We start from the raw sequence: 16,266 nt of genomic DNA, 5'->3' as shown, positions 1-16,266 counted from the left end.
TCCCTGCACATATTATGAAATGATAAGGTGATGACAAGGGAACCGTCTCCTCCGTGCATCGACGTGTTCGTGTCACTAGCTACTACTAGCACAAGCGCCTCCCATGATTTCTTGTCTCAGATTCAGCCCTGCCATCATTTGCGTCACGGCATGATGATGGCAGATTGAGTATACACCTATAATGCCCTTTTAACTTGTGTCATTACCTTTTCCTATCGATAAATAAATGGTAAAATGTCATATAAGTTACCGAAGATGCATAAGAAGAAAATGGAAGTTCATGTGTATGTTGATTTGCCCAAAAATGGTTTTTTTTTTGGGGAGGGGGGGGGGGGGGGGCGAGCGAGAGAGAGAGAGCTCTTCATTATATTTGACGCTGTAAAATTAGCAGCTTTTTTATTCATACAAGTTATTCCTCTCATAATGCATATAGTACAAAGAAGAAGCGTAATCAATTTCTCTCTTTCCTGGACAGCTGAGCACATAAAAAAAAATACTCCCATGTGCACACATCATACACACATAAGAAGAACTTATCAGAAGTAACAAGTCAAACTAGTCACTTCTTGATCAAGTAAGGACCTCAACAGTAATAATCCAGCTCCGAAGCAGACGTGTCAAAGAAATGAGTCAGGTCACGGATATATAAGCTTTTTAGGCGCCGTTCATCAGTGGTTTCTTCATGTCCCAGGCAGTCAGGTGCGACACCTTGACATCCGCCTCTCCATTGTTGAAAACGTAAAGATGAGCGCCTGTCCCGAAAGCAATGGAGGGGTAGACTCTTGAGAGGATACAAGTCTTTCCTCCGGCACCAAAGCTCTCCACCACAGATCGGTCGATCTACATCACAGAAGAAATATCAAGTGATGGATGGATCAACACGTATAGTCAATAAAGTTACGAGCACGCAAGCCAAAGTGATGTTGCTTGTTAGGAAGGACGTTTACATACCAAGCTCCTGAGGGAGATCTTCCCGCTTGAAATGTCGGTGTCGACGAAGCCCGCGAAGGTCGGCTTGTACAAATCTGGACTAAGAGACGACCTGCTCGACACAAGAAGGAAGAGAGGAGAAAAAAAGATCATGTCATCAGTAAATTAATCTTGAGGGGGAAAAATATTTGTCTAATTAAATTGTTATGGGTGGATGCTGCCCCGATCAAGCCCACAAGCATGGGAACATGCATATGTACTGTCTTGGGTGTACATCCACATGTGCAGCATGTTTTTTTGTGAGAAGGGGGAAGGACGCCGAGAGAGTAGCAGAGTTGGCCGTACTTTGTGGGGTCGGTGCACATGAGCACCTTGGGCTTGCCGTAACCGTCCTTGAACACTCTGAAGAAGACGGCCGTTTTCTCCTGCAGGTCGCCGGAGGCGAGCACCCACAGGCCGAAGGGTCCCACCCCGCCCCTGACGTCGGCACCCTTGATGCCGCACAGCTTCTGCGCGTCGTTGTCGTACGCCGGGTCGAAGGGCTCCGCCTTGTCCAGGCTCGACACCTCGAAGCTCGCCTCCACGTCAGCCTGCCATCACCGGGCCGATCATCAGTAACAAACGTTATTAAGACAGGGCATCTCTTTGATTAGTTTTGAGTTGCCACACGTGAGTAGACGACGATTAGCTCTGTGTGAAGAAGAGGTGTGCATCACGACATTCCCGGCCAACCGCGACCCTCCACCGCTTGCGTTGATTTCTTGAGGTGATTTTGTTACGCGACAGGTGACAAGAGAGAATATTGTTCAAACTGGAAGACTAGACGAGAGGGTGCAAGAAGCGCTGGTGCACATGTGAACTAGGGATGGGAGCCGCGCGGCGACGGCGACGGCGACGGCAGCGCGCCATATATGGGCGATGGCGAGGACGAGTTGGGGATCGGACGCGCGCAAGTGGCAGAGCAAGACACAAGCGAGGCATGTCATGTAAGGATCAACGCCGACAAGTCATGGGCCACAGATCTTGGCTGGACTAGCAGAGAGGTACTGCACGTGGGGCCCTTGACTGCACCAGAGTACATGCTACTCCTACCTAGCTAGCTCTCTTCCGTCAACTTGCAGACTCTGACTGTTCTTGAAGATGTAACAGTACTAGCTAGTAGCTACTAGTGCGTCACGTGGTCAACGTATGATAAGTTGATAACAGTAACTGTTTAGGTATGATGGTAGAACTAACCTGGTAAGCCGTCGCGAGGCCCGTGACCTCGAAATGCTCGCCGGGCTTGACGACCTTGCCGCCGACGCTGACGGGCTTGCCCCTGAGCTTCTCCACCTCCTCGACCGGCCACTGCAGCAACTGCTTCCCACTGGGGTCCAGCCAGATCTTCCTCGGGATCGCCTGCATTCAGCCACGAGCACGCACGGGTCAAACTAACAAGCCGTCGTTGCCAACGATTCAAAGCTCGGACGAAATTTCCAAGCACGCGAATGAATGCGTGTGGCTGACAGCATGCGAGCTACAGCCCCGCACGTACCTGGATGCCAGCCCAGCCCTTGGCCTTGTCGTCGGGAACGCTGTCGGACTCGTTGGCCCACCCGAGCAGCACCCGCCGCCGCTTCGCCGGGTCGTAGAACGTCTTGGACGCGTAGAAGTTGCCGTAGTCGTACCGGAGCCGGCGGTAGTCGCCGGCGGGGTCGTCGGGCACGTACTGGTCATTGCTCCTATTGTAGCTGCCGACGGTGTAGTAGTCGTACCGGGTGAGGTCGAGGCTGTTCTTGAGCACATACTTGACGCCGTGCTCCGAGGTGTCGAGGCCGTTCTCCGCCCCAGCGCCGGACACCGGGAAGAAGTCCGGGCACTCCCACATCCCCGTCATCGCCGAGTGCAGCGGGTGCTTGGCGCGCGTCCATTTCATAAAGTCCCGGCTCCGGTACACGAACGCCAGGCCGCGGGTGCCACGCACGCCGCCGACGAGCATCCGCCAGTGGCGGCCGGCGAACCACGCCGTGGTCGGGTCGCGGAACTGCGTCGCGTTGATACCGGCCTCCGGCACGGCGATCGGGTTCAGCTCCGGCGGCTTCACCCACTCCCGGAGCAGCGGGTCCGAGGCGTTCTTGGGGAAGGCGATGTTCTGGACCTGGTAGTTGATGTCCGAGCGGCTGATCCCAGTGTAGGTGATCGCCGGGGTGCCATTGCCGAGGAGCGTCGCCGAGCCGGACCAGCAGCCGTACTGGTCGGAGGGGATGCTGGGGTAGATGGCGGGCTCCAGCGCGATCCAGTTGATGAGGTCGCGCGACACCGAGTGCGCCCACACGATGTTGCCCCACACCGCGCCCTTGGGGTTGTACTGGTAAAATAGGTGATACCACCCCTTGTAGTACATCGGAGCTGCAGTTTCAAAATCATTCCCAGCATGAGCATGTCAGATTCAACTTCAAGATTAGCTTTTGTTGGTATATTGTGTAGTATTCTTTTTCTATCAAAAAACTTCCAATAACAGAATCTAACAAAGCATGCTTCTCAGTTCCTGTTCTTTTTCTTTGTTTACTGTCTCTCAGCGTGTTTAAGTCATGTGTTGAAGTCAGTCAAACTCTTGCTAGTGCATGCACATTAATTCTATTGCTCCCATTCGGCTCATTCAGCTACGTCTTAGTCCACGTAGTGTTTTCAACTTAGGGGCTGTTTGGATACGAGGTGCTAAACTTTAACAGTGTCACATCGGATGTTTGGATGCTAATTAGGAGGACTAAACATGAGCTAATTATAAAACTAATTGCAGAACCTTGTGCTAATTCGCGAGACGAATCTATTAAGCCTAATTAATCCATCATTAGCAAATGGTTACTGTAGCACCACATTGTCGATCATGGACTAATTAGGCTTAATAGATTCGTCTCGCGAATTATACTCCGTCCGTGCAATTAGTTTTGTAATTAGCTTATGTTTAGTACTCCTAATTAGCATCCAAACATCCGATGTGATAGGTGTTAAACTTTAACAGGTGTTTCCCAAACACCCCCTTAGCAAGCTGGAACCATAGAGATTGTGGAGCCCAGAGGAAAAGGACATCCCTATCCCTATGCAGTGCCTCCTCACGTGTAGTCTGCGGGGCATCAGGATTCATGGCATGCACCATTTGAATGCTGAAATGTCCTTTGCTACTAGCTCCCTTTAAAAATATGCTATTCATCATCCCACAATTAAGAAACACAGCTGTTCATGATACTTGCAGACATTATATAGATCTGGTAGGCAGCACAAGACAGGGATAACTACAAGAGACAGGCATCATACCGTTCGGATCTGTCACCGATGAGTTTCGCCACCGTCCCAGCAATCAGAACCGACCACAAGAACAGAACAAGAAACAAAACCATGTTAGAACCCAAATTTTTACAGCAATCAGCATCAAAAGAACAAAAAAGAGCAATTAGTTTATTGGCACTTGAACAAAGAGCTAGATAGCAGCTGTATTATTGTATATAACCACCACCCCGGCTTGGTTAGCTGCAAGTCTTTGTCACCGTCAGCTACTGTCAACTTAACAGGCTGCAGCCTAGACTTTTCTGAAGACAGGACAAAGAAAAAAACTGCAGAGCTCCCTGTTAACTACCGAGGCTAGACAAGATTAATTTGATCCCTCTCCTACCAGGCTGTTTGTTGCTGTTCTCTTAAGACACAAATGATTTTACCGATATATTAGCTTCATATTACTGGCATATATGATCTCCATTCCTAATTTTCTGTTCACTACCATTTCTGTCCATGATCTGACTGACACACACACACTTCAATTGCTCGTAGTACTACCAGCATGGGGACTGGGGAGCTATGAATTGAATGGGTGGCTTGAAGACAGAGAGAGATTAGAAGAGCGAGGCACAGAAAGAGCCGAAGCTGGCCGGAGGGGGCAGTTCAAGAGAGGTAGCTGCCATACCGTTGATCCAGTTCATAGGCGGCTGGAAATGGTATCCTGTCCTGAGCAGGGAGTTGACAATGGATGCCGGCACCGACGGGGGCGCCGCCTCGGCCTCGAGGCTCCGGTGGATGACATGGGAGGCGCCGGCGAGCTGCAGCGCCAGCAGCAGCACCGCCCACGGCGCGAGGACCCGCTGCGGAGTCCCCATCACGTTTTGAGATTGCAGGAGGAGGAAGACGGACAAGAGACAGGGATGGTTTTGGTTTTGGATGGGTGGTGAGAAGACCAGGCGCCGGTCATGGGTTTTTATAGGGAAAAACTTACATGTTTAGCGCGTAAGACCACTGATTACTCCCAATATTTTAATTTGAGTTCAAAGCTGATTGCGATTGGAGCAGCGTGTGCATCGTGTTCCAAACCCAACCACTGGGCGCCAACCCAATAACCGAGGCGGGTTTTTTCTTGTGTTGAGCATCCTCGTCACTGAAGAAACAAATTTAACTACCGCAACTTGATTTGACTTCAGAAATTCCTGCGGAGACGTCAGTTCAGAGATAAGGAAGGAAGTCATCAAAGAGAGTGGTAATCCATTGGGAGTAGGGAAACTTGCTCCTATGAAAAGACAGAGTAGTTTCTTGTGCTTATTTTTGCTCCTGGGAACTGGGATGTACCTTAACATTTACATGCAAGAGTTGAAAGCGTGTGAGAGAATAAAAAATTTTGTATGCGGTTTTTGAGTACTAGGTTAAAACTACTCTATAAACCTGTGAGCGGGCTAGAACTATTTAAAAATATATATATATGTGTATGTTCGCTGGATAACGTAATGAAATTTAAGTTGGAATATATACTATATATTCAAAAGTTACATAGATACATTTCCCCCATTCTATTCCTGGGCTTGGCCTGATCCGATGGATCGGCCTGCCGAGGCTCTCAAGCCTGGCCTGGTACTTGCTTGACTGAATCGTCAGCGTGAAAACAGGGGAGGGGAAGAAATGAATAGGCACTTGCTCACTGTAGAACATCATCAAGCACCGATGGCCGTGGGCAACTAACTGTACATGTTCATACTCCGCTACGTCCGCGTCAGTCCATCAGCTAGTCCAGTCCACGACATGCATTTTGCTCGGGTCGAGTTCTCTCGGTCAGAGGCACTGCATAGCACGCCGCATGGTCCCCTGTGGCCGTCGACATGTCATCTGCTGCCACCGGCCTGCGAGGAAACGGCGACGAGCACGGCAGCAGCGGCGCTGACAGTCTCATTTGTCTCTCTTTGAGCCACCAGGACGCTGCCGATCAGATCAGCAGCCACCGCTGCAGTATCTGGAGTTCCGATCCTGTCTCTTTTCGCCCTCCTCGTTCCGAGTAATGAATGCAGGCAGCAGCCGCGCGTCGTCTCTTGTGACCTTGGGATCTCCAAGCCGTGGACCTGGCGGCTAAAGAGGCTTAAACTAGCAAGAACCAATCAAGTAAGTCTTAACTGACCTTGCAGCAGAATATTAAGATCCGCTCCTTCCGCAACTCCCAGTTGAACAAGAGGATCAACGATCGTATGCTGCTCTAATTGACGTGTCGGTGCCCTGCCTACCGCCTGCCACCAAAACGCAAAAAAGAAAAAAGGACTCCCAACTCTAGGGAACAGCAAAGGAAATTTCTGTTCTTTAGCGGAAAAAGGCAGTGTGGAACATCAACAGGGGTGGGGGGGGGGGGGGGGGGGGTGTTCAAGTAAAGTTTTTGTTTTCATTTTGATTTGATGCCAATTATGCTTCTTCTCCCTCCTGGTGGAAAGTGCAAACTTGACTGGATTTTTAGGTGTCGTGTACAAAATTGAGAGGCGCCGACAAGTCCAAAAGCAATCGAAATGCAAGAGAATAAGGGAAACATAGAAAATCACTATGTGTGGATAGAGAAAATTAAATGCTCTAAGTCCACCGGACTCTTACATGGAAAAGTCAACCCTTTATCCGAGAAAATCCACAAGAAGAAAAAATTACGATCGAGTGTTCAAATGTCCTTTGGAGTTCGGCCTAGCTACCCTTCAATTTTCACGTCTCTCTTTTTTTTAAATATACATATTTGACCGCACTATATTCCAAGTTAAGCATAATCATAAACTTGTAATACGTTGTTACTAGTTATAAAACGATTTCTGTAGGAACGTACATTAAACTTTTCCTTTTAAAAAAATTCCCAACTCCGGTAAACAGTGAAGGGATTTTCTGCTTTATTTATAGCGAAATGCAAAGCAGTTCTCAAGCGAGATCGTGTTTCAGTCGTGAATTCTACCTCTACAATTGAAAATGAAAAAGGCAGTGTGTGGAGCATCAATTCAAGATCTTGCAATCATGGGAACAACGTGATGCATGGACTGGCATGTAAAGTTTTTGTTTTCATTTTAATTTGTTCCGGTGCCAACTATAAGCTTCTTTTGTGTTCTGGTGGAAAGTGCAAATTTGACTCGTTGTTTAGGTGTCACGTGTAGAAACTTGACACCAAACCATAGAATGGTGGAAAGATATTTGAGAGGACTACGGAAAGCCAACAAGACGAAAAACAGCAGAAATGCAAGAAAAAGGTTCCATCCAGCAAAACAAAACCATTTTCTATAGATTGAGAAAATTAATGCTCCGCATCATATATGAAAAAGTCAACACTTCATCCGAACGGCTACAAAGACAAAAATTTCAGGCGTTGAGATGTCTCATTTAAAAAAAAGAGCCGGTAGGAGAGCTGCACTATATTAATAAAGAGGAAAGATCCTGATGGGACATACTGGATATGTACAGGTAAGAAAAAAACAAAGAAAAATTTGTTGAGATGTCTTTCGCTCCACATACTTCTTTTTTATGTAGCTTATCTCTTCATTTCAGGCGTTTTTTTTTGTCCGGATAACAGCTTCCCATTGTTTTATAAGTGCTGCATTATTGACTTATATCTCCCCATTATTTGCTAGACAAGGGAAGAAATATTACGCAAAGAATATTTTGCCATCCCTTGCAAGCAAAAGAAATGCTTGTACAATGCAACTTATTTTCCCCAACAGATTTGGTACGAGACGACTTGATTGGCACAGGCTTGCAACGCAGCGACGTACGCGCTACTGTGAGCTATTATGAATGAGAAGAAATACTGCTCCACGTATATACCGTTGCAACTGATAGCGGCATTTTCAGTCTCTGGGTTTACACATTTCTGCAAGTACAATTCGAGTCTAGCATTTTGATGAAATTAGAAACCTTTTGAAATGAATTGAAAGTACGAGTTCGACAGTGCATAGTCGTCTAGATTACGGGGGTGTTTGGTTCCACGGATTAAAGTTTAGTCCCTGTCACATCGAATGTTTAGCTAATTAGGAGGATTAAACATAAACTAATTATAAAACCAATTGCACAGATGGAGGCTAATTCGCGAGACGAATCTATTAAACCTAATTAGTTCATGATTTGACAATGTCATGCTACAGAATATGTGCTAATCATGAATTAATTAATTGATTTTGTAATTAGTTTAGGTTTAATACTCCTAATTAGTATCTAAACATTCAATGTAACGGGGACTAAACTTTAGTCCATGGAATCAACCGGAAGAGGGGAGGTAGAATAGAACCGTCCAGCTTGCCATGCAATATCCGATCTGCCGGCAAGGAAGTAGTGACGAGCGCAGGATCGACAGGATCCACCCTGATCCGCTGACCATCTGATTGCTTTATCCACCGGGGATGCCGAGCAGATCAGCCACCTCCGGATCTGTGGCTGGAGCGACAGGTGAGGTGTCCGTCCCACGTCCTGATTCAGGGGGTGTTTGGGAAACACCTGTTAAAGTTTAACACCTGTCACATCGGATGTTTGGATGCTAATTAGGAGTACTAAACATAAGCTAATTACAAAACTAATTGCACAGATGGAGTATAATTCGCGAGACGAATCTATTAAGCCTAATTAGTCCATGATTTGACAATGTGGTGCTACAGTAACCATTTGCTAATGATGGATTAATTAGGCTTAATAGATTCGTCTCGCGAATTAGCACAAGGTTCTGCAATTAGTTTTATAATTAGCTCATGTTTAGTCCTCCTAATTAGCATCCAAACATCCGATGTGACACTGTTAAAGTTTAGCACCTCGTATCCAAACAGCCCCTCAGGCTTGGCTTTGCTATGGACAGCCTCTGCTTGTTCTGACGTATGGAGCGCGGTCTTGCGCAGACAGCTTCTGCATACGCTGCATCCCAAAAATCCGCTCGTGCTCCTCTTTCGGTCCGAATAATGAATCGAGGCAATAAGCGGCTGCTCCCCCCTTCATGGCGCCATCAGCGCTCCCGGTTTGCTGGCTGCATCAATTACAAGGTACCTCAGCACGCAGAAATGCCGCTCCATGATTCAACAACTTTGAATATATTCGTAATGCCCATTTTGGATGGGGCCATTGGGGAATTATGACATCGCTAAACTTTGAAACATGAAACACCAAAATACTATTGGGCCTCCTTTGGAAGCATCGGCCGACCAGCCCCGGGACAGTACATTCCCACAGGGGAAATCCCTGGACATACGCATCCCACTCCAGCTAGGGGAGACCCGCCCCTTATCCGATGTTGCTGTTTGGGAGGCAGATTGAAGAGGAGACCCGTCCATACCCTGGTTGTAATTGTGCAGGAAATAGCTCAGAATTCACAAATACCTCAAAAAAATCTAAAAATTTAGGAAAAAAATTCAGAAAATAAAAAATTGTAGAGACTGTGGGCTTGACGGTCTGTATCTTCCGAGGTCTTCGACCAGGCTCTAATGAGAGGCTGAGCATTGTGAATGGTTAAAACGATACTCCCTCCATAATAAATTGTAGATTGTTTTAGTATTTATAGGTTCATAGATTTTGTTATTCATCTAAATATACACTATACAATATACATTATGTCTAAATACATAATAAAAAAATATGAATCTAGTTTGGAAGGGGAGTAACGAGGAAATCTTTTAATTTGTTTGTCCAGAGTGTACCAAAACGAAAAGCAGGTTATCTGGTGAAGTACAGGCGCAGGAAGTTGTAGATCACATTATACTACTACCTGGCAAACAGACAAAGGTAGGATAGGGTTATATTTCGAAACATGGCTTAGGGGGTGTTTGGGAGAGGGGTGCTAAATTTTAGCACCCCCATTTTAGTCACTTTTAGCCACTAGTGCTCCCAAACACCTAGGCTAAAATGGAGGGGCTAAATTTTAGCCCCCCATAATCCATTAGCCCCTCAAGAGGTGCTAAAATGGACTAAAGGGGCTAAAAGTGGTCCCCTTATCCAAAATTCCTCCCCTTGCCCCTCTCTCTCTCCTCCCTCTCACTCCTCCAACATGGGTAAATAGGTCTTTTGTCAACATAAGTGCTAAACTTTAGCCCCTTACCCAAACACCCCAAGGGCTAAACTTTAGCCTCAACATTTGAGAGGGCTAAAGTTTAGCCCAAGGCTAAATTTTAGCCCCTCCTCCCAAACAAGGCCTTAGTCTAAGTATCATGGAAGATTTCGTGGTAAATAATAGCCGTTGACCTGGCGGCTAAGGTAGCAGGATGCACGGTCCTCGGAAACATGTACATATACTGCATTAGCGGCTTATGGAGGTATAGCCACTATAGTTAACTCTATTTCTAAACTTTTAATCATAGGGTCAGTAAGTAGATAATTACGTAACCAACAATGTACGGTTGTCTTCGCGGCTAAGATCCTTGTTATCTATGTACCGTTGACGTCAGATAAGATAATTATTCTCTGTAGATACGGATTGGTGATGCCTGTTTTCGTGTAGTTCATTACTCTTCAAAAGACTATTACTGTAAAGCCAAGGTTATATGGCTTTATTTGAAGCTTGCTTCCAATATTATGTATAACTACTAATTTTTTCCTTTGTTAAACTGTAGTAAGAAATTTTAGAAAACCCTAACTATGAATGCACAACGAATGACTGACATGTTGATATTATGGAAGAATTGATTATCTTCCTTTTAATTGAAAACGTGCTAAGGCGCGATCGTAGAAAAATTAGTTCTCAAACAACATACTCACGTACTCCCTCCGTATCAAAATATTTGGTGCCATTCACTTTTTGTTGCAACGTTTGACCATTCATCTTATTCAAGAAAGATAAGTCATGCTTAAAATACCTCTATAATGGTAAAGTAAGTCACAAACAAAATAGATGATACTTACATAATTTTTTGAATAAGACGAATGATCAAACATTATGATCAAAAGTCAACAACGACAAATATTTTGATACGGAGGTAGTATCATTTACTAGACAACGCGTAAAATACAGACCAATAAACTAGATTAGCAAGTACATGTACTACTGTGCTTTGACAAAATGTAGTGTACAAGTACTGGAAAATCACAAGAACCCTCAATGTGGAGTAGTAGTGTCTTGTAGTTTGATCTTACCATGCATTTGAACTTTTTTTAATTGCTACTACTGTACTACTGTTTCCATGAAAAATACGCCCCGCGAAGGATTTCACTCTGGCTTCTCTAGTAGTTTCAACTATTTTCTATACTCCAGTCCACATCAGTCTCTTACTCGATTGAATCTTAACGATGCATGGCTCATGTGCTTAAACTACTTATATCACGTAAAGTTGTAGTGTCTTAACCGATACGAGTAAACTTCTGTTCATATAAAATGTTATCATTAAAAGTACCAACACAGATTGTCTGATGAATTTTAGCCAAAAAGATTGTTATAGAAATCATTTTTCTTCATTGGTAAAAAAAAGACATTTAAAAAATTCATAAAGTTTTATGAATGCATCCCATGGTGCCCTTAAGAAAAATAAATGGCTGAGGGACAAGTTTATATGCAAAAACGAGGTCCCCAAGGCACTCGGATGCGCATTCTCTTTTTGTAAAAGAACGTATTTTATTAAGACTAGCAACTTTTAGGCAGCTGATTTTCTTGACGGTTCAAAGTTGTACTACATGGTTGCTAGCAACGATAATGAGATGAATGCAGAATGGTCACTTTTAGGTGCTGCAAATTCTCACACTTTTAGCATGTTTGAATCCTGCGTTGAGTTTCAGACTTTTGAGGATACAAGGGTAGTGCCAAAGTGTCAAACGATAACGTGCTTATAGCGGATGCTCCATGGGCATAAAGTTGGTGAATGAAATTTCCGAAAGGCATAACCTGCTTATATATTAAGTAACAAATTTATCAGGTAAAACAATGTCTGCCATTACAGGTCTAACTCTTGGGATCGTTTCCCGATCCTTCTATCTCTTGGGATTGTTTCCTGATCTTTAGGCATAGTCTTTCTTTTACTTTGATAGGTTAGCAGTGTATCTTTTTTCTCTTTCTCTCTTGTTTTTCTTTACTTTCTTTGGGTGCGTTTTGGCTAGCTTCTTGCTTGCTAGCAGCCCTGTCTGTTCTATTTTTTTCCTTTCCTTTATAATGAAAATTGATCTCACTAGGGGGATTTTCCCCATAATTTTTGGTCAAAAAGAAAAGTGAAAATACGGTGCACATATGTCGGTGTTTCTCCGTCCGGGAAACAAAAATCCTTGAAACATCATGAATGTCAACGCAATTAGTAGTTCGCAGTTTAAGTTCTGTTTTGTGCTTTTTATGGGCTAACTTTTTCTTTCGAGGATCTTCCGGCCCAACTCAACAACTAGCATGTCCAAGCCTGTGATGCGGTTTGGGAAAGGCCTATCTGGATGGATGGGCCTGAAACGATGCTTTATTGGACCGTAAAGGGAAAGAATCCAGGCTGCGAGTGTTTAGATTTCTCTAAATCTATCTAGTCTTTTGGCTGAGTCAATTATTTTAGATTATTCTGTAATTGTTCATCTAATAGGCTCCAGTATGATCAATTACAGAATACTAAAGAACCATCAAATTGTAGCAAGTTGCTAATGTTGTTGTCACGGTATTACCTTAAGTTGCTAATTTCTTTGTAACATTAATTTTGAATTTTTCACTGATGCTTTGAGTAATAATAAGCTGTTGGTTATAGCTGCCGAGATAAATGGTTATGCTCAAATGGCTTTCATGCCAGGTGGATGCATCATGGAAATGATTTGGCTTTACCTTTAACTCTCTACGAAAAATGCATAGAATTAATATGAGCTCTGGACCACTTTTTAAACGTTATTCATAGAATTTTTTAAAAAAGTAATCAATAATACAGAAAGTCTCGCAATATATATGCCTTGTTTTCAGCTTATACTTTGTAAATGTATATATTTGCTTCATCTACTAGATGTTACTCCCCCATTTCAAATTGTAGTAAGGTTAGATATGTAATTTTTGCTATATATCTAGACATGACATATATCTAGATGCATACCTATAATTTGGGATGACCTATAATTTGAGTACATGATATGATTAGCTTTTGGCAAACATTTTGAAACTTAACTAATCTATCCAGTAATTCTGTTTCTTTAATACAATGGGGTGTTCCTAACTTTGAAGAAAATAAAGATTGGCAAGAAACGGGAGACACGATCATTATCTTTTTTGCCATCTGAATTTTTAATTTGCTAGAAAACTACATATTTTTTTTAATTCGTGTCATTATATTTACCTATCGATAAATAAATGCTGAAATGCCATATAAGTTACCGGAGATGCATAAGAAGAAACGGAATTTCATGTTGATTTCCACGAAAATGATTGGAAAATAAATCTATATATGGCTTAGCGAGAGAGAGAGAGAGAGAGAGAGAGAGAGAGAGAGGACTCTTTATTATTTGACACTGTAAAATTAGCTGTTTTTATTCATACTATAAGTTATTCATATCATAATAACTCATTTGGTACAAGAAAGAAGCATAATCAATTTCTCTCTTTCCCCAACAGCTAAGCGCCAAAAAAAATACTCATCCCAAGTAAGAGGATGCAAATGAGGTAATTTGATTCCTATGATCTCTTTCGCGAAAATCCGGAAAGTTGTACTACATTGTTGCTAGCAAAGATAATGAGATGACAGATGAGTGCTGAAAGGCCTCTTTTAGGCTACAAATTCTCACACTTTTAGCATGTTTGAATCCCGTGTTGAGTTTCATATTTCTGAGGATAACAGGGACCCATGGTGGTGTCAAATTGTCAAACGATAACATGCGTTTAGCGGATGCGCCATGGCCCATGGGTATAAAGTTGGTGAATGAAGTTTCTCAAAGCCAATTGCTTTGTGAAATGTTTTTCAGACTAGCCATGTTCTAACTTCAGCCTCATGTGATCTTACAGTCTTACCCGTAATCTGATTCACATCCCATTTAGGATCTTGGCGTAACCTGCTTATATATTAAGTAACAAATTTATTGGGTAAAAAAAGTCCGAATCACTCATTCTCATATGACCAAAAGTTCGACCCACACTATTACAGGTCGGATGAGGAGTAATTTGTGTGCATTGCGCTTTGAAATTCCTAGATTTGAACACATGAAACATATGGTTTGTAAGGTCTACTTAACCAAGTTTTGAGTTCTAGCTTGTTGTCATCACCTTAAAGTCTTAAACTGCAAAGAAAATTGAAAGTATGGCGCAAATATGTCTTTTTTCGCCTTGAAACATCATAAATCTCCACGTCATCAGGAGTCTGCAGTTTTGTTTTGTGCCTTTTCCAAACTAATCTGTTAGTGACGAAATCTGGGTTATTTCCCCAGCTATCATAGGGCCACGACGACAGCAAGTTTTCGAGAAACCGTACGATCCAGCTTCGATGGATATGATGCAGCTGCCTAAGTCTCTGTCCGTTGCACTTCCGGAAACCTCCATCCGTCTCTACGGCTCTCAGGAACCAGCCCAATTCGCAGGCCCATGCCGCTGTCCCTTCGGCTTCTTCCTTCCGACGAAAACCATCATCATCCCTTGCGCTCCCGTATTGCCCTCGAAACTGATCCACTCTCTGCCGACGTTGTGTTGGCCGGATCACAGCTCGCTGGTGGAGCAACAGCTAGGTACGTAAACTGCCACCGGCCCCTTATCTCCTCTTGTCATTTGCGATGTAATCCCCTTTGCTGGCTATGAGAGATGGCGACGGCAGTGCCTGACCGCCGGTCATTAAGTTTCTCTCCTCGATTCCTTTCGATTTTCCTTCCGCTTCCAATCCTGCTTTGGATCTTCTGCTGACGTAGCATCTTTGAAGAAGGGTCTTGCGGCCAGTGCCAGCTCCTGCCTCCACCGTGATTCTACCAGCAGTTGCTGCCTGCCTGCTGCTGCATCTGTCTGCCACATCGCTGGTCAGCGCCACGCAACCCCTGGAACTCCCTGAGCACAGCCTGTAATTCCGTGGCCAGCCTGGGCCCGACGGCGGCGGGGTCAGCCAGCCTACGCGCCATGTTGCGCACCAGGCGCGCGCCCCGCGGATGCGATCTCGGACATCGCAGGCGTCGCGGTCGCCGCCGGCGACGAGCTCTTCCGCGAGGTGATGGAGCGCGGACACCTTCCTGTTGATCTGCATGCATTGCGCCACCACGGCCTGCGGCGGAGACAGAGGCGGCGGCGAGGGCCGCGACGGGAGCCCCGACGCGCCATGTTGCCGAGTTGCCGCCCATCACAGGCCCATTGGTCAAGCGCGGCAACGCCGCGCGTTGTTTCCAGTTGAAACTTAACCTGCCTTTTCTGGAAGGATAGATGGATTGACGGTCGCTCCATTGCAGAGATTGGAAGAATGGCTAAAATTAGTGGCTGATATTAGAAGTCATGGTACACACAGGTAGGAAGACAGATTTATTTGGAATATGAATAAAAATAAAGTTTTCTCAGTGAAGTCAATGTACAGAGAAATAATACAAGCTGAAAGAACACCATCCATGTGTGTTGCTTGGAAGTTAAAACTTCCATTAAAAATCAAGATCTTTTTATGGTATTTAAAGAAAGGGGTGATTTTAACAAAGGACAACTTCGCTAAAAGGAGATGGCAAGGAAGTACCAAATGTTGCTTCTGCAGATCAAAAGAGACAGTGCAACATCTCTTCTTTGATTGTAATCTTGCCAGATTCATATGGAGTACAGTTTTCTTTTCGTTTGGAATTCAACCACCGGTGAGTGTTCCTAATATGCTGGGATCTTAGGTTAGAGGGTTTCCTCGGAAGATTAGAAACCAGATGATTATAGGAGCTGCTGCTCTTTGTTGGGCTATGCGGTTGAACAGAAACGATGTACTGTTCAAAGGCACGATCACTAATTCCTTCTTGCAGGTAATCTTCAGAGGGACCTATTGGACAAGAACATGGGCGGTGCTATCAAAGGAGGAAGAGAAAAATGAAATGAAGAACAACTGTAGCAGGCTCGAAGGCACTGCCTTGGAATTCTTCTCCAATAAGTGTGGTTGGAACTTCAGAAGAAGAATTCTTCAGTAACAGGATTTCATCTAGGCACCGGAGAAGATCTTAGAGTCCTGTCTAGTGCTTAGGAGTCGTGTTAGT

General features: G+C 44.5%; 1 protein-coding gene across 1 annotated transcript; it reads right to left on the bottom strand.

Moving 5' to 3' along the window:
- Nucleotides 1–343: 343 nt before the first annotated feature.
- On the bottom strand, nucleotides 344–5,138 carry LOC101784073 (beta-fructofuranosidase, cell wall isozyme). The gene is made up of 7 exons (XM_004952596.2): nucleotides 4,868–5,138; nucleotides 4,225–4,233; nucleotides 2,465–3,318; nucleotides 2,167–2,328; nucleotides 1,276–1,520; nucleotides 952–1,042; nucleotides 344–840 (listed from the first exon to the last, which is right to left on the bottom strand). The coding sequence occupies exons 1-7, from the start codon at nucleotides 5,055–5,057 to the stop codon at nucleotides 655–657; spliced, it is 1,737 nt and encodes a 578-aa protein (XP_004952653.1). The 5' UTR covers nucleotides 5,058–5,138; the 3' UTR covers nucleotides 344–654.
- Between the last annotated feature and the right edge of the window lie 11,128 nt (nucleotides 5,139–16,266).

The sequence above is a fragment of the Setaria italica genome, chromosome I (assembly GCF_000263155.2).
Source record: "Setaria italica strain Yugu1 chromosome I, Setaria_italica_v2.0, whole genome shotgun sequence".
NCBI lineage: Eukaryota > Viridiplantae > Streptophyta > Magnoliopsida > Poales > Poaceae > Setaria > Setaria italica.
The sequence above is the reverse complement of the archived record's forward strand: the minus strand, read 5'-3'. Positions and strand labels throughout refer to the sequence as shown.

What these genes read in the sequence shown, in the direction of transcription:
- LOC101784073 (XM_004952596.2), bottom strand. Translation starts at nt 5,057, where the DNA reads ATGGGGACTCCGCAGCGGGTCCTCGCGCCGTGGGCGGTGCTGCTGCTG. An exon ending in AGGGCTGGGCTGGCATCCAG is followed by an intron (nt 2,329 to 2,464) that starts GTACGTGCGGGG and finishes GGCTGAATGCAG; the next exon opens with GCGATCCCGAGGAAGATCTG. An exon ending in AGATCTCCCTCAGGAGCTTG is followed by an intron (nt 841 to 951) that starts GTATGTAAACGT and finishes TCTGTGATGTAG; the next exon opens with ATCGACCGATCTGTGGTGGA.